This window comes from Mesoplodon bidens, assembly GCF_964165515.1.
Source record: "Mesoplodon bidens genome assembly, chromosome: 2".
Lineage (NCBI taxonomy): Eukaryota > Metazoa > Chordata > Mammalia > Artiodactyla > Ziphiidae > Mesoplodon > Mesoplodon bidens.
Genome location: NC_138177.1, coordinates 79735919 through 79763736, shown reverse-complemented (window position 1 = coordinate 79763736; position 27818 = coordinate 79735919). Strand labels below are relative to the sequence as shown.

At 38.7% G+C, this 27818-nt stretch overlaps 1 protein-coding gene across 24 annotated transcripts in view; it reads left to right on the top strand.

Annotated features, from left to right (window-relative positions):
- The window catches only part of PDE4DIP (phosphodiesterase 4D interacting protein), a gene marked incomplete at both ends in the record, with an annotated part of 299765 nt that overhangs the window by 132226 nt on the left and 139721 nt on the right, over positions 1-27818 (top strand). For 9 of the 24 annotated variants that reach the window (XM_081219772.1, XM_081219775.1, XM_081219781.1 and 6 more), the window contains 15 exons: positions 1306-3148; positions 9668-9799; positions 10526-10645; positions 10891-10983; positions 11116-11328; positions 12216-12374; positions 13236-13349; positions 13539-13676; positions 14387-14566; positions 15724-15918; positions 18332-18499; positions 18671-18752; positions 22255-22346; positions 26582-26698; positions 27092-27229. In XM_081219772.1, coding sequence (XP_081075898.1) covers positions 2024-3148; positions 9668-9799; positions 10526-10645; positions 10891-10983; positions 11116-11328; positions 12216-12374; positions 13236-13349; positions 13539-13676; positions 14387-14566; positions 15724-15918; positions 18332-18499; positions 18671-18752; positions 22255-22346; positions 26582-26698; positions 27092-27229 — 3066 coding nt within the window. Of the gene's footprint in view, positions 1-1304; positions 3149-9667; positions 9800-10525; positions 10646-10890; positions 10984-11115; positions 11329-12215; positions 12375-13235; positions 13350-13538; positions 13677-14386; positions 14567-15723; positions 15919-18331; positions 18500-18670; positions 18753-22254; positions 22347-26581; positions 26699-27091; positions 27230-27818 lie in introns of those variants that run through there. The other 15 variants (XM_081219778.1, XM_081219762.1, XM_081219785.1 and 12 more) reach the window with 4 other exon arrangements.

Sequence of the window (27818 nt, the reverse complement as noted above, 5' to 3'; positions counted from 1 at the left end):
TAAAGCCAAAGCTCTAAGAGCTGTTCTAATCTCTCACGATGGAGCTACTAAGATTTTGTTTTGATGATTAAATAAGAGAGTGATACAATTTTATGTGTGCAGAGCCCCGTAAAGCTTTAAAATTACTTTAAAATATTGCATTATATTAAAATAATAATATTAGCTATTATTATTGACATGATATGAGCCAAAATCTGTTAAAGCACTTCCCCCAAATCATCTCATTTAATGCTCAGTAAGAAGTTGGGGGTTTATTATGGGCTTTCATCGAAGGCCTCTGAATGTCTCCAGGTTTAGGAGTATGGGCTGTGCCCTGGAGATGAGGTTCAGAAATACTTTGACTGTTGCTGGCCTTATTATCTCACAAAGCCAAGTTAGTGAAATCTAGCATTATTTTAATTGGGAAACGTCCTGCTCTGGGAAAACTCCAGATGATCGTGTGGGACTGTTTTTCCTCCCATCTGGAGTTTGCATACCTCTCAAGCCGGGGAGAGAATTGTTTATTATAAACGGACGTTGACACCTCGATTCCACCTAGAGAGCTCCAGCTTCCCTCCACTCTTTGTGTGCAGTCTAAGTTCTGTACCCAAGGCTGGGTGACTTACTACTAGATGATGCTGAATAAGACAAGATACTAACTGAAGTCAGTGAAATTCCCAGCCCCACTTCTGCAGACAGCAACACTCTCTGATACTCTGGACTCTTGCTCAAATAAATAAGGCCTTTTGTTACAGTGTTTGTCTCCCCTCCCCACCCCCAAAATAAGGCCTACAGTCTACCTGAACCTGAAAGAGGATTCAGTGATGACAATCTACTCTCAGGTGTCTACATTCTTGAAAAAGCTCATTTTCTCTGTTATCATCAAAATCTTGGTTAACCAGCTGCATTCATGTGGCTTTTGTTGGACTCCTTCTCAGGTGACTGACTGCTTTGTGCCCTCTCTTGATTTCTTTTCTAAAAAAGGGCAAATCATCCAGGACTGCTAAACTCAACCGCAATATCACGAGGGGAGAAACACTTGTCCTCTTTTCTAGGTGCTCCCAACAGTCGAGGGGGAGGTTGAACTGAGCCTCCTAAAATCCGCCCTACTTGCCACCTCCGGTTTATCAACCCATTCTCCCTGGCCGCTTGTGAAGACCTGGGGCCTTTTAATCCAGGCACTGGACTGGGTAGGGAGAGGAGGGGGGGAGCTGCAGGCGGGAGGGAGGCGGCGCGCAGCGGTACCTAGTGGCGCTGCCAGGCTGCTCCATCCAGAGTACGTGGCATTACCCGTGGAGAGAGGGGGAGGGGATTCGGCTTTCTCCTCCCCAAGCAGAGCCTTGGGACATGCCGCAAGGGCGGAAGGGAGGATCCGTGAGGGAACTGGTGCGCTTTGGGGGTGAAATTTTAGCAGATAAAAGTGGCCTAAAAGAGGTCAGCATCCATCCTGCTCTCCACTTCGGTACCCACTGCTAGCCAGGTCTGTGCTCTACCGCGAGGAGCACTAAGTCGTTTGGGGGCGAGGGGACGCGCTCGCCACCCCGCATGCGCAGAGCGAGGAGCCGGCCTCCGGGACTACAGCTCCCAGAGGAGTTTGCCGGTGGCCGCAGGCGCCGAGCCTCTGGCGCCATCTTGAAATCTGATCCTCAATCTCTGAGTTTTTGCGTCAGCCGCGGGCGGCCGCTTGTGGACCGCGAACCCAGCCAGCTGAAAGGGAGGACATTGAGGACGACACCGCGGCTGGTGGGAGAGACAGCTGGAGGAGACATGGCAGGTTCTGAGCGCGGCCTGCGCTGCTGTCACTTAGCATCCGCCTGAAGTGTTTCCTCGCCCGCCCCCTCCCCGAGGGGCGGGGCTGACCACTCTGGTACCCAGAGCTCGCGCGCGGGTGGCAGCGAAGCGCCTCTGCAGAGTGGGGACCCCATCGGGCTGTTCCATGCCGGCCGGAGGCCACCGGGGCGGGAGACGGAATGCAACCAAGCGCCAGTGAGTGATCACCGAGCAGCAGCCGCATCAGGGAAGCTCGGCAACCGCAGGAGGGAAGATGAAGGAGATTTGCAGGATCTGTGCCCGGGAGCTGTGCGGAAACCAGCGGCGCTGGATCTTCCACACGGCATCCAAGCTCAACCTCCAGGTTCTGCTGTCGCACGTCCTGGGCAAGGATGTCTCCCGGGATGGCAAAGCTGAGTTTGCTTGCAGCAAGTGTGCTTTCATGCTTGATCGGATCTATAGATTCGACACCGTCATTGCCCGGATCGAAGCCCTTTCTATCGAGCGCTTGCAGAAGCTGCTGCTGGAGAAGGACCGCCTCAAGTTCTGCATTGCTAGCATGTATCGGAAGAATAACGATGACACTGGCGCGGAGACCAAGGCGGGGAATGGAACGGTTGACATTTCCGGCTTACCCGATGTAAGATACTCTGCACTGCTCCAGGAGGACTTTGCCTATTCAGGGTTTGAATGCTGGGTAGAAAATGAGGATCAGACTCAGGAGCTACACAGCTGTCATGCTTCGGAAGGCCCCGGAAACCGACCCAGGAGATGCCGTGGTTGTGCAGCTTTGCGGGTTGCTGATTCTGACTATGAAGCCATTTGTAAGGTGCCTCGAAAAGTGGCAAAAAGTATCTCGTGCGGCCCTTCTACCAGGTGGTCCACCAGCATTTGCACTGAAGAACCAGCATTGTCTGAGGTTGGGCCACCGGATTTACCAAGTGTGAAGGTACCCCCAGATGGAGAAAGCATGGAAGAAGGGACACCGGGATCCTCTGTGGAATCTTTGGATGCAAGTGTCCAGGCTAGTCCTCCACAGCAAAAGGAAGAGGAACCTGAGAGAAGTGCAAAGGAACTTGTAAAATGTGACTGTTGTTCAGATGAACAGGCCCTACAGCATATGTGTAACCACAAGCTGGAGCTAGCTCTTAGCATGATTAAAGGTCTTGATTATAAGCCCATCCAGAGCCCCCGAGGGAGCAAGCTTCCTATTCCAGTGAAATCCAGCCCACCTGGAACCAGGCCTGGCCATATCATGACAGATGGAGTTAGTTCTGGTTTCCTTAACAGGTCTTTGAAACCCCTTTACAAGACATCTGTGAGTTATCCCTTGGAGATTTCAGACCTCCAGGAGCTGTGGGATGATCTCTGTGAAGATTATTTGCCACTTCGGGTCCAGGTATACAAAATGGCTGCATAGTGCCTTTCTGATTGAAGTTAGCTAGGCTCAGGCTTCACATGATTTCTGTCTAGGTGAAGGTTAATAATATTCTAGACTTGAGAAAATTAATCATTGAGCCCATTTGTGTCCCCTTTAGTAAATGTGATTCATTCAAATAATTTGTTTTTCACAATCCTCTTTATAAGATTATCTATTGGCTTTCCCATTAATTATCAAAATTGCACACCTTTTAAGACAAAAAGAGAAAGATTTCTAATCACCTTTACCCTATAAAAAACATTTAATCTTATTTCTGGCACTAGAACTCTTTCCTCTTACTTCCTTTTTCTATCCCCTACCCCCTTCTTTTCTTGTTTTCATTTTTAGATTTATGAATGTTTCTCCTATTCTGTAAGGGAGTTAGTTCTGCTATTTAGCCTTCCCTAGAGCATTAAGCCTTTCATCGCACCTGTGCCTCAAACTGATTAGAGCTTAGGGCAAAGGTTTGGGGAAAAACCTATTAATCCACCAAAGTATTGTAACATCAGGGCAATATTTAAAATAAATTAAGAGGTCATTTGAGGACTAACGATGACTTGTTCATAAAACAGACTTGGGAAGTCAAGTATCGTCATTTAAAATGTTAAGGCAAAAACTCATTACAGCCAGTTTGTATACTGAGCTCTGTTTGAAGAAGTTTGATATTAAGTAGGGATTCATCCATTATCAGATGATAGGAGAGTTTTTTCCGTTGTACTCATGAATTTCTTAATGACTGGAAGATGACAGTTGATCTTAATCTGAGCTGTTCATGTCTGCCCAGTTGATTTCATACCAACCTTTTAAATTCAGCTACTAGTACAGGGACCTGACAGATGCTATTTTGTTTCTACAGCAACAGTAAATGCTAGGTTCAATTAATTTTGTGAAACATCTGGCATGTTCTACTTGATACAGATTCTCTAGTGATACCATTACAAAGATGGACAATCTAGAAGGCATTTTTGGAAAGCTTGCTACCAGTCAACATCATCCCAGAAACTTAGAGCTTCTAAATGAAATTGTTGATTGTCACTTGAAATTAAAAAAAAATAGTTCTATTATGTATAATATTTGCATGTCAATAAGAAAGAGGAAATGGGAGAAATATTTTTGAATTTGCACAAAATTGTCAGAAGTAGCATATATTAATGTGTTACATAAAAGTATGACTATCCAAAAGTTTAAAACGTGTTTTTATTTGTATAAAATGTTTAGTATGCCTAACGCTTGTGTACTTTTCTTTTGCTTCCTTTTCTTTCATTGAGCTTTGCAGCTAAATTTGGGCTTTACAATACAGTATTTCTGTGAGCAGACATAGATGTCACAAATTAAGCATAGTGTTTTCATATTAGGATCTAAAAATAGTTTGGACAGGCTGGATGGGAAATAAGCTTTTTTTCCCCCTTTCAAATATGGCCAATATTGTAGAAAGGTGAAGACTTAGAAAATTACAGGTAAAACAAGAGGAATTTTTTCTCCATATTAAATTAAAAATACTCTTTTGGTGCCTGGGCTCAACAAATTTTGGAGCTGGGAAGGAGCTTAAAGATCATCTCATGCAGTCTCTCAATTTAGAGATATGGAAAGCTCATGGTTTAAATAACTTAGCCCAGGCAGAGCCAAAGATTCCTAACCATTCTCAGCCAAGACCTTTTTATTCTGTATATTAAACCACATTGTCTGATGTACCTTGAATTAAATAAATACTTGTTTTAAATTCAGGACCTTCTTTCTATACCCTAAGGATTGCTGGAGGATTCTTTAGGAATTCTGTGAAGAAATCTGGCATCCTAATGAGCATATTTAAAGTATGGTAACTGTACCTTTAGGTCAAGCCCCTTTTCTTCACTAAATTTAGGCATCAAAAAAAAATAGACCTTTAACACAGCAGGGTTTGACCTTTCTGCTGTAACCTGGCTTACCGTCTTTACTGTTTGTAGAATAATAAAACATTGAGAGGAGGAAGAAAACATTCAGCTTGAAGAATCATGGCATTTGATTGTTGTGCTGTTTTCTCCAATAATTAAGAAGTGGAAGGAAATAGATTAATTAGGCTCAAAGTGTTTGTAGATAAAATGTATGTTTTGGATTCTGGATCTGCTGTGTAAGTCTTGACTTTTAAGCTCCCTAAGGCCTGTTGTGCTTTATGGCAAAAGCAGATCTAAGTGGGACAAAGGCAGACTGATTTTTGTCTGTTTCTGAACAAATGTGGATAGAATAGAAATAAGTGTAAATTATTTTTGGTAGTTCTCTTTTTAGTTTGTAGAAAGAAAAAACTTGAAAGAAAAAAAATTTCCTTTAGCTAAATTCTGCTACAAATATGAAGAAAAGCTCTTATCCTAAGAGCAAGATTGTTCTGTAAGGTCATTTTGATTCCTTTGTTTAATCTGGTTGCTGTTAAATATCACCATCAGAATGCCTCCTGGTTGCTTTTCTTTTTCTTTCTCTCTTTCCTTCTTTCTTTCTTATATTAAAGAAAAACTGCAACAGCGTAGTTCTCCTGCTTACTAATTTTCTGACATTATGCAAACTGATTGATTTGCCTTCTACAGAATTTATGTCTGAAGACCCAATGTTGTCAAATAGCTAAAGAAAGGTTTGAAGCCTTATTCTAGGTGATAATTTCCTTCTTTATTGTCTGGCCCTGAACTACAATAGAAAAGCTGTCATAGAAGGGGTGTGGTCCCTTGGTAAACATTAATTCAGCTCTGGTTCACGTGCAGTTTTCTTTTCTACCTAGATTCAGAGAGTAAGAGATCTTTGCTTCAAGCCTTGCAATGCCAGAGTCGGCTCTTGTATGACTATGATAAATTTATCCCTTTCTATAGCTTAGCTATGTAACCCAGATCAGGCCCTTTGGCAGGGGTAAGCATTAGATGCTGGTCAAAGATTAGGCCTTTAATTTTATGCTAGTTGATAGTTCTTGTGTATCCCCTATTGCTAACAATAGGATAGAAAATTATAGTAGTTTGAGCCCTGTGACTTTCTATTATGACTATGAAAGTGTCAAGAAAACTGCTGTTAATCCAGAAGATCTAAATAATTGCCTTGTAGCCTAAAGGTCTTATTTTATGCAACCTTAGGCCTGGAAGCAATTCTCTTTTCTGATGCTGAAAAGCATTTGTCCTGAGTCAAAAGCAACTGAATTTAAAATTATATTATGATTACAACATGATTTTAGTAACTGATAGCATGGAGATTAACACGGATTCAACCAAATCAAGTATTACTTATTTCAGGCTCTACAAAATCTTCATAGGAGTGGTTGGTTTATGTACTTGATATTTCACAAGAATTCATTATGAGCTGTTTACTCAATGGGACTTTGCTAGGTACTCTTTTGGCAGACTTATCTGAAAGGACATTTTTTTCCTGAGATTTAAAATAATAAAATATTATGAATAAAGAAGAAACAAACATCTTCTAGCCTTTAGGTCAATACATTACATTTACCAAATTAGGGGTTTCCTGTGATGATTCATGCCAAGATGGGTTCAGATGAGATCCAGACTCATTATGTACTTTTCTGTGGCATCCTTTGGATTTAAAGTTGATGTTGAAATGCCTAAATTAAACATCTACCTTTTAATCTATTTATCTGGTCTTTTTCTAAGAGAGCCACTGAGAGATTAGAGCAATGGTCTGGGAATTAGGAGACAGGCCTGTTTTTGTTAATTTGCTTTTGTTTTTATTGTTCTGTTTACTTTATTGAACAAAAACTTTTGGTCCGTACAATATTCCAGGCATTATGGTAGGCAATGGGTTTATAAAGATGAAAAGGAAGTTACCAACTTAATTGCATTTGGTTTAATTGGATCCTTTTCCTGATTTCCAGTTAACTTTTGACAAATTACTTATCTGTCTAAGTTCCCATTTCCTCAAATGTAAGACAGGATTGGACCAGATGGCTAATTTATAAAGTGTCCTTCACAGCTCTAAGATTCTTTGGTGTACAGTGATTAAATAGGGCCATTTAAAACTTGAAGCTATTTAATTCTGCTTGTTATAGTTTAAATTTGAAAAATATCTTGTAATAGATGTTGTTGGAAATTTGTTTTACACCGAGGAAGTAAGAAGGCAAGTTTGGTAGAGAATGTTTTATCGTTAAATAAATGATAAAATTATTTATCAGTTAGAATTGTTGTAAATATCTATTAAAATAGTTACCTCTCCCATGGTGTGACATAATTCACATCACTTCAAGGGCAAGGCTCCCTGTTATACCCACAACAACAAATATCTCCGTCTTTTCTAGGAGTCATTATCCTTGCTACTTTTCTCTTTCTCCCTGTCTCACCATCCAGTCCTGTTGACTCTACCTTCAAAACATATCCAAATCTATCCATTTCTTTCTCCCTCCATTACTACCACTATAATCCAAGCCACTATTATCTTTCCCCTGCAGTACTGCAGCAGCCTCCTAGCTGGTCTTCCCATTCCTACTGGTACTCCCAACAATCTATTCATCACAGAGCAGCTATTTAAAATTTAAATATGATTGATTACTTTTCCGTTAAAAACCCTGCAGTCCATTCTCATTTCAATTAGAATGAAATCCAGCTTCATTACCTCCGATGTAGGTTCTTTACACCAGATCTGGCCCCTCCTTGCCTTTCCACCTCATCGTGTATTACCATCCATTTTGCCCAGTATGCTGTAGCCCTGTGCTTTCCAGAAAGGCAGCCACTAGCCCTGTGTGGCTATTGAGCACTTGAAATTTGGCTAGTCCAAAATGAGATATGCGGTGAGTGTGAAGTATAACTTTAATTTTAAAGACTTATTATGGAAAGAATGTAAAGTATCTTGATAATTTTTCTATTGAATACATGCTTATGATAATATTTTAGGTATAATATATTGGGTCAAATAAAATGTTTTATTAAAATTAAGTTTACCTATTTATTTTTACTTTAGTCAATGAAGATACTAGAAAATTTTAAATTACATATGTGGCTCATTATATTTCTCTTGGAAAGTGCTCCTCGAACCACGTAGGCTTTTCTCTTTCCCAGGGGCATATCTACCTGAGGTCTTTTCCATTAGTTGATCCTCTGCCTGGATTATTATTCTTCTGTTGATTTTGCAGAGCTGGTTCCTTATCATGTAGATCTTCATTTAAATGCTGCCTCATCAACCACTTTAAAGTAACTTAACAACTTTGTCATGCTTTCCTATTTTATAGCATAGGACTTGTCACTAGCTTACATTTTGTGTATTTCCTTGTTCTTTTATCATTTAGCTCCCCACTCCAACTCCCACAGTGCTTTGCATATTAGGGGTACTTCATAGATGTTTTAAAAAATGATGAACAGCCCTGGAAGAATAGAAAAGATTTTTCTTCTGAAATCTCTATACTTCCAGTCAGTTGCTGTCAGGAAGGGGTTTAAGGTAAGCTGAAACCCCACTGCCTAGAAGGTGGTAATCAGAGTTTGAACATGTGAGGTAAAGAAAAAATGAATAGCTGCCTTTTTTCTCTTTCTAATGGATTTGTATTTTCCCTAATTGGAGTGCAGAGGAGAAAGGGAGGGGGGATAGGCAGGGAGAAAAGAGATGGAATTTAATGCCACAGTGAATTGCTAAAGTTTTATTTTTGTATCTTAGCTCATAATGAATATTAGGTACAGTTCAGTAAGTTTATCTTAGTCTGATCATCCCAAATATAAAGAGATGTTTTTTTCTCCTGAATCTTTTTGATGAATTGATATTCCTATAAAACATACCTCCTTCCCAGACCCTATGGATTTTAAATTTTATCTTAATTTTTGTTACTTTTTATTTTGAAATAATTTCAGCGTTAGAGAAGTCATAAGAGAAGTACAAAGAACTCACAGTCTCACCAGTTGCTATATGTTGCTACATTTGCTTTATCACTCTCACTGTTTATAGACACATTTTTTTATTCCTGAATTATTTGAGAATTAGTTGCAGATATTATACATCTTTACGTTCAATAAGCATATATTTCCTAAAGACAAGGACATCTCTTACATAACTACAGTACAATTACCAAAGTTAGGAAATTTAGTATTGATTAAATACTATTATCTAATGTATGGTCCATATTTGAAATCTACCCATTTTTCCAATAATGTGAATAGGCATGTTGTAAGAAAGATTGTTGAACTATAACTTTTTCTCCCTTAGGGATGGTGTGAGTTTGACCTTTTGAATTCCCTGATTGAAAATAGGATAAAGCAAATATTTGGTCATCATAAGCATTTAAAAAAATCCTCTCTTCTTTTAAATCTCTGAATTACTTGCTTTAACTGCATAGTGTTTGTGTAGGTTCATAGAGAAAGGTGGGGAGGGGAGCTAGAGAGGAAGTGAATCGGTGCTCAGAATACGGAACAGGACTGGCTTCAGGAATTACTGATAAGCCATTCAGCAACGCTGGTTTTCTAAGTCTCTGGCAAAAGATGCCAAAGACATTTGAAGATAAAATTAAACTTTATTGTTGGCTACGCTTAACTTAATCGTCTCGCTGCTTCTTCCTAGCCCACGACCGAAGAGTTACTCAGACAACCAAAGCTGAATTCAGGTGAGACCAGTACAACTCAGCAGGCTGTATCTGATTCCCATTTGACAGAACTCCAGGAAAAAATCCAGCAAACAGAGGCCACTAACAAGGTATTGGAGATCACAGGGTTTCTTGAGAATGCGACTGGCTCTAGCTGGGTCTGTGTTAACCTCTCTGAGTAGGACCTGGGAGATGGGTACTGTGTATGCCTGGTGCTCTGTGGAATATATTCTTAAAAGTGTAGTTCTTTCCTGTATCTCTCATCAAGATTTTAGCCTGTTCTGCACAGATCAGAATTTCTGGTGCCTTTTAGGTCTGAAATTAAAACTTGAGTGCAATTTTCAACTGTATAAGGCACTGAGACAAGAGGTTCATGCTTTTGATTTTGGTTTAACTTCTTACCCCTTTATAGCCCTTGGGTTTTAACATCTGCTTAGAAGAAAATTCCCACAATTTGGGACGCTGTGCTCCTGGCTTTGTGTACCCTTGTTGTGTCCTGTCCTGTAGTAGATAGCAGAACCTCCTTGGTCTTTGTGTAAAAGGTCCACAGTGACTCATGTGGACAAGTACCCCCAGTATGACTGCCGTCATAGAGAAAGCACAGTGCATGAGAACTGAAGCAATTGAGTATTAAAAGAAGCATTTCACATTTCCTGCTACTTTTCTCTTGCTGATTGACTTAGGACTTTAATGGTTATGCTATGTGGGGAAAAATTAATAAGGTAATATTCCCTAAGAAATCCTTTAAACCTAGATTTGAGGAAGGACTTCATGGTTGCATTTGAGGTTAAAAGAAATCATTGACCTGCCAAACTTTTTTTCTTTGCTGAATTCAGGTTCTTCAAGAAAAACTGAATGAAATGAGCTGTGAACTAAAGTCCGCTCAGGAGTTGTCTCAGAAGCAAGATGGTACAATTCAAAACCTCAAGGAAACTCTGAAAAGCAGGGAAAATGAGGTAAAATGTTTGGCAGTCAAGGACCCATGAGGAAACAATTTTTCCCATCAAAGTAGACAAGTATTCTATAATTTATTGAATTGGATATTGTCAGACTAACAGATCTTAGCCTAGAGAAACAGTAGTGTCTTCTAAATTGGAATTTTGGAATAGTCCTGCTACTAAAATCTGTACAGTACAGGCGAGATAACAGAATTTATACTTAGCTTGCTAACATTTTTGGTACTCCCTGTCTTTGTTTTCAGACCGAGGAGTTGTACCAGGTGATCGAAGGTCAAAATGACACAATGGTAAAGCTTCGAGAAATGCTGCACCAAAGTCAGCTTGGACAACTTCATGTACGTGAGGGTCACCTGGGACAGGCATCACTTGAGGATGTGCCACTCTCAGCCACAGTTTTGATCTTGTTGTTCTTCTCAGCTGCTCTGTGCTTGTCCTCCTTGTGATAATGATTTTCACTCTCTTTTCAGAACTCAGAGGGTACTTCCCCAGCTCAGCAACAGGTGGCTCTGCTTGATCTTCAGAGCGCTTTATTCTGCAGCCAGCTTGAAATACAGAAGCTCCAGAGGGTGGTACGACAAAAAGAACGGCAGCTGGCTGATGCCAGACGATGTGTGCAATTTGTAGAGGCTGCAGCACAGGAGAGAGAACAGCAGAAAGAAGCTTCTTGGAAACATAACCAAGTAAATCATTAATCATTTTGTGGCACTGTGTAAATGCAGACTTTGCCCTGATAATAACTTTTTATAAGAATAGCTTGTGTTGAACCCTTGAGTCACTTACTTAATCTAAGTATTTCAGCTCAACATTTGTTGCCCTTATACCGTGTGCCAGGTATTGGGCTGTGTTCTGGAAATACAAGGGTGAATATCACAGGCTCTTTCCTCTTAAGTTATTTGTAATATAGTATGAAAGACAGTCAACATAAACAGTATTTCAATGTGGTAAATACTGTAGAAGAGGCATATAGGGGTCCTGTAGGAATATATACAAGGGGCCGGGGAAGGGAATCAGGGAAAGCTTCACAGAGGAGGAGATATCTGAGATTATTCTTGAAGGGTGGGTAAGAGTCAGTGAGACAGAAAAGTGGGAAGAACAACCAAGTCAGAGGAATGGCGTATACAATTAGTCACGTATGTTTTTTTAAATAAAACACATAATTCTTAAATGGTTTCTTGTTAGCTTAGAGCAAATGCCATCTTTTTTTTTTTTTTTAAGATTTAAAAGGATAGGTAGGAATGTTGTATCCTTGAGCTTACTGTAAAGTAAAGGATCCAGGTTTATGGTAGAACAGAGTCCCACTTAGTACTTATATAGGTGTATCATTTTTAAGCCAAAAATAAGTATTGAACTATAATATCAAATTTACATCCTACCCCCATCCGCGGTTCCCATGATTTCCCGCATCATATTTGACTCAGGTGTAGTAGTATCTCTATAGTAATTTTAAGAATGGCACTTTTTGCTACTTTATCTTTTGTTCTCTGTGCTTTGAAAGTTTTAAGGCCTCCATATCTAATGACCATGTGAAATTTTTAGATTGTTTGAAAAGGGAATCTATTTAATTCAGGAATTGCGAAAAGCCTTGCAGCAGCTACAAGGAGAATTGCAGAGTAAGGGCCAACAGCTTCATACCCTGGAGGCTGAAAAATACAATGAGATTCGCACCCAAGAGCAACACATTCAGCACCTCAACCATAGTCTGAGTCACAAAGAGCAGCTGCTTCAGGTGAGTCCACAGAATGATTTCAAGTAAAACTGGGTTCCTAGAGCTCGGGAATTTATGTTCATATCATCTCAAAACATTAGTCCACCTGTGTTGAGTACCTGCTACATGTAGAACATTAAGAGGTGGGAATCTGGAGGATTCAGAAGAAATAGAAAGTACAATCCATCAACCAAGATGCTAACCAGCAAGTGTAGGAAACAAGAAATATAGATCTGAAACACTTAAGCAATAAATATTCAGCAAATAGTTATTAAGCACCTCTGAGTTAGATACTAGGCTAGGTATGAGGAAAATGAAGAGAAGATATGTCCACTGCTCCCACTGAAGACCTTTGTGTAGAAATTTCCAGAGTTATGTAGATGATTAAAATGAAAGTTATAGGAAAAAATGGAGCGCTTAAGAAGAGACTGATCAGTTCTACCACCTACTCTAAGCTTTAGTCACACTGGATCCCTTATATTTCGCTGAGCATATGACTTTTTCATGGTATACATATGTTGTGCCAGTTTTTTTCTCTGATAGAGATACCCCACAGCCTCTTGGGAAACTCCTAGTCCTTTAAGACTCAGAGCAAATGTAACCTCTTTTGTGAGAACTTTAGTGACACCTTCAGGCAGAGTTAGGCAATGCAGCCCGTGTTCCCCTAGTAGCTTGCTACATGCGTATATGTACACACCTGCGTATATGTGATGCAGAATAGTTGACATTCTGTATGTCTGTCATCTCTGCTAAACTGTGTTCCCCTTGAGAGTGATCACATTTTGCTTTTTATCCTGAATCACTAACAAATTCCTTGACAAAGTGGAAATTCAGTTAATACTGAATAAATGAATAAAGGAAAATATTTTTTGGTCTCATTAGGAATTTCGGGAACTCCTGCAGTATCGAAATAACTCGGACAAAACCCTTGAAGCAAATGAAATGTTGCTTGAGAAACTTCGGCAAAGAATACAAGATAGAGATGTTGCTCTAGAGGTATGTACCATAATTTTGCTCATGATGCTGTGGATTATTTCATCCACAGGGGGACTTTAGAAATGTATTTACTTAATTTGCTGCTTTTGGGAGTTGGTTTTCCATTCCTTTATATTTGGAATCTTATTGAATAAGAGTGATCAGAATAGTGACTCTTGTGGAGCTTTGGGATGCTGACTTTGCTTGCAGCGGGCTATAGACGAAAAGTTCTCCAGTCAAGAAGAAAAAGAAAAAGAACTGCGTCAACTTTGTCTTGCCATGAGAGAGCGAGATCATGACTTAGAGAGATTGCGTGGTATCCTCTCCTCCAATGAAGCTACCATGCAGGTAAGAGCAAAATCTGTCATGACTTGGTATCCCTCTCTCACTTGGATTCTAAACCTGAAACATCTCCCCTTCCATCATTTTCTGAAAACCAGGATATTTGCTTTATTAAAAAAAAATACAAAAGCAAACAAAAATAGCAGTCATTAGTTCTGTCATTATACATAAGGGAGTGAGAAGTTTTAGCACTTCTACTGTGAACTTTGTGGGAGGGGGCAGTGAATATGGATTTTTATACATAGTTCTAATTTATTTCTAATCCTTGCTAATATTTATATACTTTTATATAAACGTTGCTCAGATGCAGCTATTATATTGTATTTTTCTCATTAATATTATGTACATGTCTGTGTACAGCCACAATCAGAACACTTGTTTCTCTTATTAATGTTTACTCTGGGCTATTTTTGTATATTTATTTTAGAGTTTAAATATCTAACCATCTGACACTTCTTGAAGTTCTTCACTTCCTCCAAAGTACTTCATTTAACACATACATTACACTTATCTCTCTACAAACTAGATGAGAGTTTCTAAAAACAACAAATAGACTAGTATGGCATTGTTAGATTAGATACTACGTTTTTTCCTTTTGCAAAAGAAATTGATAGATAACTTAGGAGATAATGTAAAGGTGGATCAGGTTTCCTGTTTATGCTGAGGAGTGTGGGGTGGCCCTTTAACTTAACTGGCTGCTTTCTTTGTGACTGTAGTGTATGGAGAGTCTCCTGAGGGCCAAAGGCCTGGAAGTGGAACAGTTGTCTGCCAGCTGTCAAAACCTCCAATGGCTGAAAGAAGAAATGGAAACGAAATTTAGCCATTGGCAGAAGGAGCAAGAAAGTATCATTCAGCAGCTACAGACATCTCTGCATGACAGGAACAAAGAAGTGGAGGCAAGAATTTAGTTAACTTAAGGGCAGTTGGTTTAGTGTTGACATAATCTCAGTCTTGCATTAGGACTCTTGAGGTCTGAGAGGCCGGTGACCCAAGTCTTTAATCCCATCCTGTCTCTGGGCAGGTCACTGGCTTTCACTGGGACTTTTTTTTCCTATACCTATAAACTCAAGGGGACAATTATCTTTCTCAAAGAAGTTATGTGAGAATTAATGAGATCTAAAGAATGTACCTACAATACAATAGCTAACCTTTGTTATGGTGCTCATGCTGCGTCAGGCAGTTTTTTTTTTTTTTTTTTTTTTTTTTTTCTTTTTGTGGTACGCGGGCCTCTCACTGTTGTGGCCTCTCCCGTTGCGGAGCACAGGCTCCGGACGCGCAGGCCCAGCGGCCACGGCTCACGGGCCCAGCCGCTCCGCGGCATGTGGGATCCTCCCAGACCGGGGCACGAACCCGTATCCCCTGCATCGGCAGGCGGACTCTCAACCACTGCGCCACCAGGGAGGCCCTAGGCAGTTTTTTAAGAGCTTAATGGATGTCAATTCATTGAATCCTCACAAATCTATGAGGTACATACTATTATTCCTCTTTTACAGACAAGGAAACAGACTTCTGAAGTGAAGCAACTTGTCCAAAGTGACATAGCTAATAAGTGGCAGAGCCCCTGTGCACCCCAGGCAATCTGGCTCCACAGTTTTAACCCCCATGTATTACCTCCAGTGTAGAGCTAGCAGCTGTGTCACCATGCTAATAAATACAGTGCTTCTTATTTTTTTCAGCTGATCATTTCGTGTTCCCCCTATAAAGTCAAACAGGAGTAGATAAATGAGATAAATGAACCGAGTGCCCCTTTATCCACACCTAACATTATTATGTGCCCTGAGCATTATAGGGCAAGGACTTATTTTAGAAAACAATATGTAAGTTGCCATTCTAAGTATTTTTTTCTGTATTGTTAGTGTTCATTCACTGAGCATGTATTGACAGTCTTTTATGTGCCAGGCCTATGCTGGATCTGCGGGAACAAAAATGAATAAAACATCATACTTGCTCTCTCTTCTATGATAGATTCTTTTAAGCCCTTTGATATAGATAGTAGATTTGATAGTAGATGGAATTCTTTCCTCCAAAACTTACACTGTCTCTCCTGTATTAGGATCTTAGTGCAACATTGCTCTGCAAACTTGGACCAGGACAGAGTGAGATAGCTGAGGAGCTGTGCCAGCGTCTACAGCGAAAGGAAAGGATGCTGCAGGACCTTCTAAGTGATCGGAACAAACAAGCGGTGGAATATGAAATGGAGATTCAGGGCCTGCTTCAGTCCATGAGCAGCAGGGAGCAGGAGAGCCAAGTAAGGACTAATGCCCAGTCCAGAAGAGTACCACTTTGTGCGTTTATAGTTCACACTATAGGAAGCATTAGAACTTTATAACGTGTAAAATTTACGTCATTTTACAGTCCATCCTGTTAGTTCTTTTCCTTCAGCCTATTAACTAGACTACAGTTTTACATCAGTCATCAGAGTATGAAATATTTCTAGAACACTTTGCATTTGGAGGGTGCCTAAATAATACATGTCCCCACTCATTAAATTCATTATGTACATTTTCTTTTCCTTAATGTTCTGATAATTTTGACAGGAAGGAATATAGGATTCTGGAGTGTTTTGATTTTCATTCTAAATTATCAAGATTTGAGTGATATTTTGTTTCTAGCCAGGGTATGGGAAAACTTATACTTTACATATTTTCTCTTAATTCATGTAAAATCTGAGTTATTTTTAAGAGAGAGAAAAAAAGTTTGTTTTTTCAAAGGCCATGATGAGAATAAACAATCTCATAGTAATATGGCATATAGTAATTTCAAAATAATGGTACACAAATATTTCAAAAGTAAATTCTTAACTTACCCTCCTTTTCACGTATCTTTCTCCTAAAGGCTAGAGAAAGTCTAGTATAGTTGACTTGTGCTGCATTTCAGGGACCAGTCACTCAGAATTCTCCCTAGTCAGTTCTCAGAGGGAACTAGATTCTTATCATTTGCCTATGTTATTTGACAATAATATTCTCTAATGCTTCCTTATATTATGGGATGGTTATATTCCACTCATCCAATTCTTAGGCCCACTGAAGTAAATACACATTTTGTTAGATACATGCTGCCATGTGCTGCAGAAATTGCTTCTAGAATAGACCTAACAAAATCATTGTGAATTATTTAAGTCTTTGGCAAGAGGCTAACAGGTCTTTGAGTTTTCTTTTTCACCCCTTTGTAATTTGAAAGAATTAGCCTTATAACACTTAATATACCGCTGGTAGTAAAATAATGGAATCTAGGAGATGCCTGAAATTACAAAAGATTTTCAACTCAAGAAAAAGTGTAATGATTGTATTCTTCTAGATCTGCTTCTCGAATTTTATATGCAGAAAAATCCCTTGAATAGCTTTTTAAAAACATAGCCTCAAGAATTTGCATTTCTTACAAGCTTCCAGGTGATGGTGATGCTGCTGGTCCACGAGCCACACTTGGAGGAGCAGTGCTAAAAACAGCACTGTTAGAAAAAGAGTACCAAGCCAGATAGATCATGTATGTGGCACAAGATATCTTGTGTATTATTCACTCTGTTTCTTCTCATAATTTCACAGAGATTTTTATTAAGGCAAATTAATAATGTACTGTTACTTCTAAGATGGTTATGTCCAAATCCCTAAAGAGTCTGAATTTTACATACTAAAACTGGAAGGTTATTCTTTTATTTCCCTTTGAAGTTATGACAAGAGCTCAGCTTCTTATTTAAAATAGTAGTAATTCTCCCAGAGACAGTCGATGCTATAATATAGCTAATATATTCATCATCTTATACCTTCTTTTAGTCTTAGTTTATTATTTCTAGATTTTCTGATTAAATGCAGACTTTCTATGTGGTAATGGTCATAAAAGAATGTTCTAAATTTTTTCCTTATTGTACCATCATATGTCTTAGAAAACTGTGGGATTGAAATGAAATAAACTGGGTTTGGTGATTTTGAGGTTCAGATTCTCCTGATCATGTGGTCTGATAAAAATGTTTCTGTGTAATTGATTCATTCAATAAATAGGTCTCGAGCACCTATGAATTGAGTGCCTGCTATGTGCCAGACATTGTTCTGCGTGCTTGGGATTCAGCACTGAACAAAACATAGTACTTGCCCTTAGAAAACTTACATCCAGTTGGGGCAGGGCGGGGGGCTGGGGAGAGAGAGAGAGACAATAAATAGATATATTGATTACTGGTAAGTGCGTTGTAAAAAAAAATTAGCATGACCGGGGAATTAGGAGTAGAGATGAGATTGCTGTTTTAGATACGAAATGCAGACTAGGCCAATCTGATAAAGTTGACATTTGGCAAAGACCTTAAGGAAGTGTACCAAACAAATGTTTGGGCAAAGACCATTCAGGCCAAAGGCACATGAGTAAAGAAAGACATATGTTACCCAATTCAAACCAGAATCTTAATACCTTAGCCTGATAGTTCTAGCAGAACAAGTTTAGATTATTTTATCTGTAACAGATGTGTTATATTCCGTTTTTCCAGTATTGTGCCTATGAGAGACTTTCTTTCCACTCATTGACTATGGTTTTTCCTATAAAATAAAAGCAAGGAAACTATTTCTTAGGGCCCCACTGGCTTTTCTTAAATGGTTGGCTTTTAACAATGACATCAGAACACAAATTTTTTTTTTATTAGAATATCTCTCTAATGTTATGTGTAATTTCCTTACTAGGCTGCTGCAGAAAAGATGGTACAGGCCCTAATGGAAAGAAATTCAGAATTACAGGCACTGCGCCAGTATTTAGGAGGGAAAGATTTCATGATGTCCCAGGCACTCATCTCTAACCAACCAGCTGAAGTTACCTCCATCAGTCCCCATCTTGGAGAGCAGACTGATCAAGTAAGAACCATAGACTTGTATAGATGTTTATGCCAACTGCATTTTCTTTTTATATCTGAGGCATACGTATGATAATTTTAATATCAAGTTGTGCGAGAATGTTCCAAGTCCTTGTCATTGTGATCATGGTTCCTGTATCTTCCTAAATCCCCTGACTCTTCTAATTTTTAGGGTTCAGTGCCTATACCCTCCAGAGATGATACCTCTTCATTGACTGACAAAGGGGATACTAGCATACCCAGGTCTGCGTTAGGTAAGTATCACATTTCATTTCATTCAGGAACCTCTGTCTTTCCTTCCTGTAACTCTCTGTTAATAGGTTCGGCCAAGACTCTCTTTCTCTTCCTACCATAATGGAAAAAATAAGTTTGGATTCCACCGAAAGGCTGAAGACATGTGTCTTCTAGGGAGAACTGCCCTTGCCTTATTTTGAATTAAAAGTATTGCTCTGGCTACACGATTTGGCTCAGAGAAACTGCATCCTAATTCTCTTTTTCAGTTAGCTTTGCAGGGATTCAAGAATGCGGGAGGCAGTGTTTCCAAACCTGCACAGCAGGACCACGGGGCTGACGCTGTCTCCTGGGTACCTTAAGCAGGCTGAGGCTGCTCACTGTAAATTGACATAACCCACATTACAGTGTTGGGAGGGGTAGGCAGTGCCAAGCTCCCCTCCATCCAAGGGATGGTTATAGACCTTGAACTCCCTAAAAACAACTGAGCAAAGCTCAAATGGGTGCCTTAGAGTCTCTGACTTTCACAGACCAAAAGGTTGGGATCTAGGAAAGCATCAAAGAAACTATTATCCAGTGAGTTCCAAAAATAGGGGCTTATAGTGCTATGATAAGAAATGTTGTGGACTTGGACTTACGATTTTTTTAAATGATTTTAAGAATGTATAAACTTTATGTTATAGTGTAGGGTATTATGGAATTCATAGATAGGTTGTGCAAATAGTCATTTTTTAGTGGGAAACTTTATGCTAGTTAAAGAATAAAGGATGCTGGATTTGTTTAATTTACTCCATATTTACCTTTTTTTAAAAGCATCTTTCCCCAATTTTTTATTTTGCAAATTTCAAGCCTATAGAAAAGTGGCAAAAATAGTACAATGAATACCCATACACAGTTTTATTAAGATTCACCAATTGTTAACATTTTGCTACTTTTTGCATTATTTCTTGCATGCACCCACACACAGATATAATGTTTTTTTCTGAACCATTTAAAAATTACTCACAGACATCATTGACACTTTATCCCTAAATACTTCATTATGTACTTCCTAAGAACAAGGGCATTCTCTTCCATAGCTACAATATAATTATCACGCTCAGGAAATTTAGCTTTAATATAGTCCTAGTATCTAATGTACAGTCTATATTCAGAGTTCCCATTGTCCCAATAATATTCTTGATATCTGGTTGTTCTCTTCCCTCAGGGGTCATGCATTGCACCTACTTGTCGTGGTTCTTTTGTCTCTTTTAATCTAGAACAGTTTTCTAGCCTTTTTTGTCTTTTTTGACATTGGCTTTTTTTTTCAATTGAAGTATAGTTGATTCACAATGTTGTGTTAATTTCTGATGTACAGCAACTTGATTCAGTTTTTTATATATATATATATTCTTTACCATATTCTTTTACATTATGGATTATTACAGGATATTGAATACAGTTCCCTATGCTGTACAGTGCGACCTTGTTGTTTATCCCTTCTGTATATAATAGTTTGCATCTGCTAACCCCAGCCTCCCAATCCAACCCTCCCCCCGCCACACAACCGCAGGTCTGTTCTCTGACATTGGCATTTTTTTAAAACTCTGGGCCAGCTAATGGCCCTCAATTTGGCTCTGATTGTTTCCTCACGGTTAGATTCAAGTTAAACATCTTTGGCAAGAATACTACATAGATGATGTCTTTCTCAGTGCATCACATCAGGAGCGCATGGTATCAGTTTGTGTTATGCTCGGTGATATTAAGTTTAGTTGTTTGGTTAAGGTTGTATCTGCCAGATGTCTCCACTCTAAAGGCTCATTTTCCCCTTTGTAATTAATAAGTGATCTGCCAACATATGCCTTGAGATGTTGATAGTTCTGCTTTCCCACAGTCATTCACCCAGTGGTTTTAGCATCCTTTGAGCTTGTTTGAACTCACTATTTGGTAGTTTAAAAAAGAGATTTTCTATTCCTAAAATTCCTTCTTTGTTTAGTAGTGTGTATTCTCTTATAAAGAAGAGACGCCCTTTCCCTATTCTTCCTACTCCATTTGTTTATATCAGTATGGAGTAATGGGTTCTTTTTTTAAAAAAAATCATTTTTTATCCATTTCTGTCATTATTCCATTTGATAACCAAATTATCCCGGATTTGGCCAATTGGAGCCCCTTCAAGCTGTTCCTCTGTCCTTTCAGTATTTCCCCATCTGTTTTTGAGCACTTCCATACTTTCTGGCACAATAAGCTGTTCTGTGATTTTCTTTTACTTTGCCTACCTCGGCCCTGAAATTATCCATTACTTCAAGGAGCTCTCTGGTTCCTTTTAGTGGGTAATGACATTTATATACTAATATCTGGACATAAGATAGGTTCATAGCTACAGGTATGTCATTTGCTTCTAGGATCTTTTAAGTGAACAGAGCTAAGGATATTTATATGTATATGTGTGAGAGTGTGTGTGTGTGTGTGTGTGTGTATGTATACACATATATATGTATATATATACACATATATATGTATATATATATGTGTATACACACACACACACACACACACACACACATATATCTCCATTTGATACTGATTCCTCTAATTCCAGTTAAACAATACAAGTTCTTTCTTTCTGTTATTTCGTATTTGTATCTGCCTTCTCCCAACATTGAGAAACCTGGTTACCTGTAACATCACTATATTTATACATTTGCACAGTACACAAAAATAGTTTCAGAATAGCTACATGAATACCACTATCAACACTAAATCTATTAAATAATGTTTAAAATTTCTTTACAATTCTTTTTATCCTTAGAATATTTCCCACCAAGGGTGTAGAGTTAGAATACTGAGTTCAAAAATTATTTGGATTAATTTTTTTTATTATCTTCTGGGTGGTTATCTTATCAATTTGTTATTTTGTTTCATTTATTTATGTTAGTATTCAGTGTTTGGCTTTTACTTCTTCATTGTGGAACTAACTTTACACGTTAGTAATAAAACACTAACGTGCTTCAAAGCTCAAAAATATAGAAAAGTGTACTCCGAAGTCCCATCTACTTCCCTGTCCTTTCTCTCCTATTTTTACTCATCCCCTGAAGACAACCAGTTTCATTTCTGAAGTGTCCTTCCTGTGTTTCTTTTTGCAAAAATAAGCAGATTAGTCCTATGTGTATATGTGATGTGTATGTGTATGTTCTTATTTCCCCTTTTCCTAATATAAAACATACTTCACTAGATGTATTCTTCTGTGCCCAGCTTGTTGTACTTAATATCTTGGATATCACTCCATATCAGTTCATAAAGATATTCCTCATTCTTTTTTATGGCTATATATAGTATTTCACTGTGTGGATATACTATGTTTTATTCATTTTATAGGCTTGTAGGTTGATTGTAGTATTTTGCTATTACAAATAATGCTGCAAAGAACAACCTGTGCATATATGTTTTGTTGTTGTTGGGTTGTATCTTAAATTCCTTAGAAACAAGGCAGCAAAGATCACATTATGTTGATACTGATTGTAACTAGCATTTTGTATGCATTTTTAGGAGACTTGGATACAGTTGCAGGGCTGGAAAAAGAACTGAGTAATGCCAAAGAGGAACTTGAGCTCATGGCTAAAAAAGAAAGAGAAAGTCGGGTGAGTTTTCTTGTTAAGCCTAATTTCTTAATTCCTGCTTTTTTCAAAATACTTCATATCTAAAAGAGTAAAATTCTCCAAGTATAGTATCTGGGTCCAAATGCAAGTTGAGCCTTTTTTGTTTCTGGAGAAAAATAGAAATCTCTTTATATACATATTTCTCACCAAGATGCTCTTGTTATTTATATTGGGGATCATTAAAACTTTTTAAGTGCTGAAAAAACACAGCTTTCTCGGCCCATTGCTAACTGGAATAAAATAATTACAAAGGATTTGTGAAAAAATGAAGCGCTATATAATTGCTGCTTAGAATTATGACATTAGATCCATGAAATTAGTTTTAGAAACATGGAACAAGAGAAATTTGAGAAGGACCCACGTTTATCGAGTACTTGTTATATGCAGTGCACTGTACTGTATATTTAAATTAGCACTAATACTTACAGCTCTGCTAAGTAAGTCATATTGGCCCTATTTTATAGATGAAGAAGCTGAAACAGTGTTTTAAAACCTGGAGGTGGTGAAGAGTTATATGGCTATAAAATGCGAAAGCTAAGATTTAAACTCAAGTCTTTTGTGACTCAAAACACTTCCTAAGAAGTCATTTCCTGGAGCAGATAATTTTTCCCATTCATATGCCCTATTTCTAGCAATAGAGGTTTCATCAATTTTCTTAGAAGAGGCCTCTCGGCCTTACAGAATCCCTTCCACTTCTTCTTCCCTATACAGCTAGTTGTTTGTACTATGATGTAGAAGAAGCATTAGGTCCACAGTATAGAGTTATAGACTAAAACTGAAAGCCTTTAATGTTACTATGGCCTTTATTTTAGAAGATCAGTCAGTGTCATGGGTTCCTAAATTAAGTTTAGCTGGCTAGTCTGTATAGCTCCTTAGTTTTGTTCTACCTCTTTGTCATAGTTACATCTATAATATAAAACCTGCATTCATATTTGTGATGAAATTATCTTATTGTACCTCTAATTTCTCTTTTCATTACCATATTTCTCCTTACAGAGTTATATGAATCAAGTTTTGAGGATATGAAATTGTGTGGCATTTAAAAAATACCAGTTTAAAAAATCCCCTAGTTCCCCTCCTTTTTCTTGGTTCTGGCCTAGCCATTATCATGTCAGATAATTTAGTTTCCACATGCTGTTCCTGTTTATCTCACATATACTCAATTAAGAGTAATGTTACTTTTGGTTTTGTCCTGTTTTCAGGATCATAAAATTATAATGACTATAAATGAATATTTTGAAGAAAAATATTTAAAAGAAAAAAATGGGTATTTTGAGTGAGTTATATTTAGCTCTATTGCTAACGTCTGTATGTTCTTAATCAACTACAACTTCTCAATTCAATGCTATGTATTTTCATTATCACATTTCCTCTAATATTAGGTATTTACCAAAGCCATATAGATTTTCCCAGTTTTTTCAACATTCCCCCTACTCCCTTGAGATAATAGTAGTGGTTATGATAATAGTTATGATAATAGTTATCATTCACTGATTGCCTGCTATATGCCATGCACTTTAATACATTTTCTCTATTCTCACATAACCCTGAAAAGTAGATATTATTCCGATTTTACAATTGAAGAATCTGAAGCTCAGTTTAAATTGCCTTGTTCGGGAGATTATGCCAAGATTTAAGACCCATGTCTATCTGACTGCAGACCTTTAGCATGCTGCAATAATGTTTTTTCTTTATGTTTTCATGTTTCTTCAATGGTGCAACTACCTCAATATAAAATGGCAGAGGTCTCTGAAGAGAGCCTAATAAAGAGCACCCCTTTTTCCATACCCAAGATCTGAACAAAATGAGAAATGAAACAAAATAGTGGCAGATAGTTTGGTACTTTATCAACTGTATTACTGATAAAGGCTTACATAGAGAATTTAATGCAAGAACCAAGTGGGCCTGCTGGCCAATCCCCAGAATTAGGTAGACTTATCTGCCCAGACAGGCAACGCTGGGCCTCAGCAGACCATTCTGCATGGTGGGGAAGAGCTTGCCTTTGGAGAAGCAGTAGCTTCCTACAGGCAGCTGTCTCCCAAGAAGAGGAAAGGTGGAACTAAGTCAAGCTTGCTTGGTTTATTCTTCCCCAGTCTACTGTTAAGTCCCTTTGCCTGCCCAGGGTTGAGTGAGTAAAGGGGTGGAGAGAGGTCAGGAGTTACAGTAACTGAGCTCCTTCAACAAGTAAGGAAATATGAGGAGAAGCATTTCCTCTTAATCTGCTGCAGTAGCCCAGAATCATCAAATACCTTTGTATAGTTATAAACCATCATAAGCCCACACAGTGATTCTATAAGCATTGATGGAGTTAGAAGATACACAAGTAGGACTTCCCTGGTGGCGCAGTGGTTAAGAATCCATCTGCCAATGCAGGGGACACAGGTTCGAGCCCTGGTCCAGGAAGATCCCACATGCCACGGAGCAACTAAGCCCATGTGCCACAACTACTGAGCCTGCTCTCTAGAGTGTGTGAGCCTAACTACTGAGCCCTCATGCTACAACTACTGAAGCCCGCACACCTAGAGCCCATGCTCTGCAACATGAGAAGCCACCACAATGAGAAGCCTGCGCACCTCAGCGAAGAGTAGCCCCCGCTCACCACAACTAGAGAAAGTGCGTGCGCAGCAATAAAGACCCAACGCAGCCAAAAATAAATAAGTAAATTTATTAAAGAAAAAAAAAAGAAGATACACAAGTAAAATTTTTATTGCTTATAACTTACGTTTTATATTACTTAAGGAAAAAGGAGCTGCTTCCTTTAGGAAGCTTGATTACACCTTAAACTAGCTGTGTGTCATCCATCTTCACTTATCACAACTACTTTTAAAAAATTATCTCAAAATATTTCCTTAAAATGTTTACTTACAAATAACTTGCCATTACCATGAAGCATATAAGACATAGTCTGGTGGCTTTGAGTCTACTTCCTTGAGTTTACATTCTGGATCTACCACTTACTGGCTGTGATTTTGAACAAGTTCCTTAATTTCTCTCAGCCTCAGTCACCTCATCTGTAAATTGAGGAGTAGAAGAGTAGTTATCCTGTAGGGTTGTTGGGAGGATTCACTCATTCTTTCATTCATCAGCTATATGGGTACCTTCTCTAAGCCAGGGCAAGTGGTGGGGATGAATGGGGAACAAAATCAACAGAGTCTCTGACCCTATGTAATTAATTCCTACTGGGGAGATTCAGACAACAAATAATACAATTACAGATTGTCATAAGCCATATGAGGGAAATAATAGAAAGTAACATGTATGGGACCATTTGAGATAGAATGGCTAGAGAATGCTCTGAGCAGATGCCGTGTAAGCTGGGACTCGAGGATGAGAAGGAGGCAACTCAGGAAGATATTTCAAGCAGAGGGAACAGTGGGTGCAAAGGCTCTGAGTCAAGAGAAAGTCTGGTATTCCTAGAACAGAAAAAGTCCACTGTGCCTAGAAAATCATGAATGAGGTAGAAAATGGTTCATACTGAGGTTGAAAAAGTAGGCAGAAGCCAAGTCATTAGGTTTGTTAAAAGGATTAAATATATGCAAAGTATTTTTATATAAGGCCTGGAACACAGTAATAAGCACCTAGTAAATGTTAGCAGCTGTGGAAATTATCATGATTTTTAGTGAAATTTGTCATAATCGAATATTTGGCTGTCATTTTCTGGTGAGGAGAGATGAAAGATACAATATTGAACGTTTAGGGCCTACAGTGTTAACTTTTGAAGGACTTCTTCATAGGTGGTGGTGTGTTCTTCCATCAGGAGGTGTGTAATGTTTGGTGATCTCTTGTGATATTGATGATCGATGCCTCTATTAATTCATTAAGGCTTACAAAAATGGAGATGTTCTGTTTTTTAAATCTTTTAGCTGAAATACTTATGTAAAGAAAAACATCTATTCTTGCATCTGCTAATGGTAACCCATTTTCTAAAGTAGCATAATAAGCTCATTAATTAAACAAATTTGGTATGTTTTGTAGTGCTAACAAAGATGGAGGATATCATTAAAACCACATTACAACTTCCCATGAAACACCCCTTAGTACTGCACAGTGCAGTTTATTGATCTGATCCAGTAGCGCACTATTCATGTTCTAGTTTCTATTTGCACTACTGGCTGATAGTGATAAGATATGGAAGTGCATTTGCTTCAATGTTAAAATGTAATTGTGACACATATTGTTTCCTCTACCCACTGACTTCAGGATTTCTTTCTCCACAGATGGAACTCTCCGCCCTCCAGTCCATGATGGCTGTGCAAGAGGAAGAGCTGCAGGTGCAGGCTGCTGATATGGAGTCCCTGACCAGGACAATACAGATTAAAGAAGACCTCATAAAGGTCTTTCAAAGCTTTTTAAAGACTATTGGAAATTATTACAGCCCAGAATACCTGTAGGGCATCTTCAGACAACACTTGGATACATTGAGTCTTCTTATGCACTGTTAGTTTGAGCCTCTTGATATTGCCATATTCTCTCTGGTTGATGTCAGAGTTGCTAAGATTTCATAAAGAAGCTATTGTTACCGCCACACGGCTTATTAATATCCCACTTAAAGTATAGCAGACTATTTCAAGAGATTTGTTACTTTGTTCCTGTGCTGAATAGTGTTTTTATTACTTATTGGGTTGGCCAAAAAGTTCATCTGGGTTTTTCCATAAGATCTTATGGAAAAACTCAAACTTTTGGGGCAACCCAATATTTTTATTACTATACCTGTTTTTGACTTTTAGGACCTGCAAATGCAGCTGGTTGATCCTGAAGACGTACCAGCTATGGAACGCCTGACCCAAGAAGTCTTACTTCTTCGGGAAAAAGTTGCTTCAGTAGAATCACAGGGTCAGGAAACTTCTGGAAACCGAAGACAACAAGTAAGTTATTGAATTACAAACCTTATTTTTTACTGTGAGATAAACAGTGAACAAGCCGTCAATCTCAATTACTTATGAAGGTGTCTGTCGATGGAATTTCATAGAAAATCTGTGCTCTAAAGTTCCCTGCCTTGGTCGTAGCAGCCACAGATGCTCTCTTCTCACACGTGTAGTTCCTTTGTAACTGCTGCCCCATATGTGACCTCTCTTTAATGCCAAGCTTCTTAAAATGACCTGTTTGCCTGTACTCCTCCCTGTCTCCACTATCATCTCTCTCACTAACTACTCATCTCATTCCAAGCTAGCTTTTAACTCTACCAGTTCACTTAAATAGATCTCTGTGGTTATGCACTATCGTAGCTCATCTTCTTTATAGCACTTACTGTAGCTCACAATATGTGTCTGTGACTCATGAATGTCTTTTCCCCCCACTATATAGTAAGCTTATCCTTAGAACAGAGTCTGGTACACAGAAGGTGCCCAATAAATGTTTACTGAATGAATGAAGAGTACTAGTAAGTCCTATTGTATGTTTCCCTCTTGCCCTTCCTTGCTTTCTCTCCCACTCCTTCTTCTTGGCCTCTTTCCT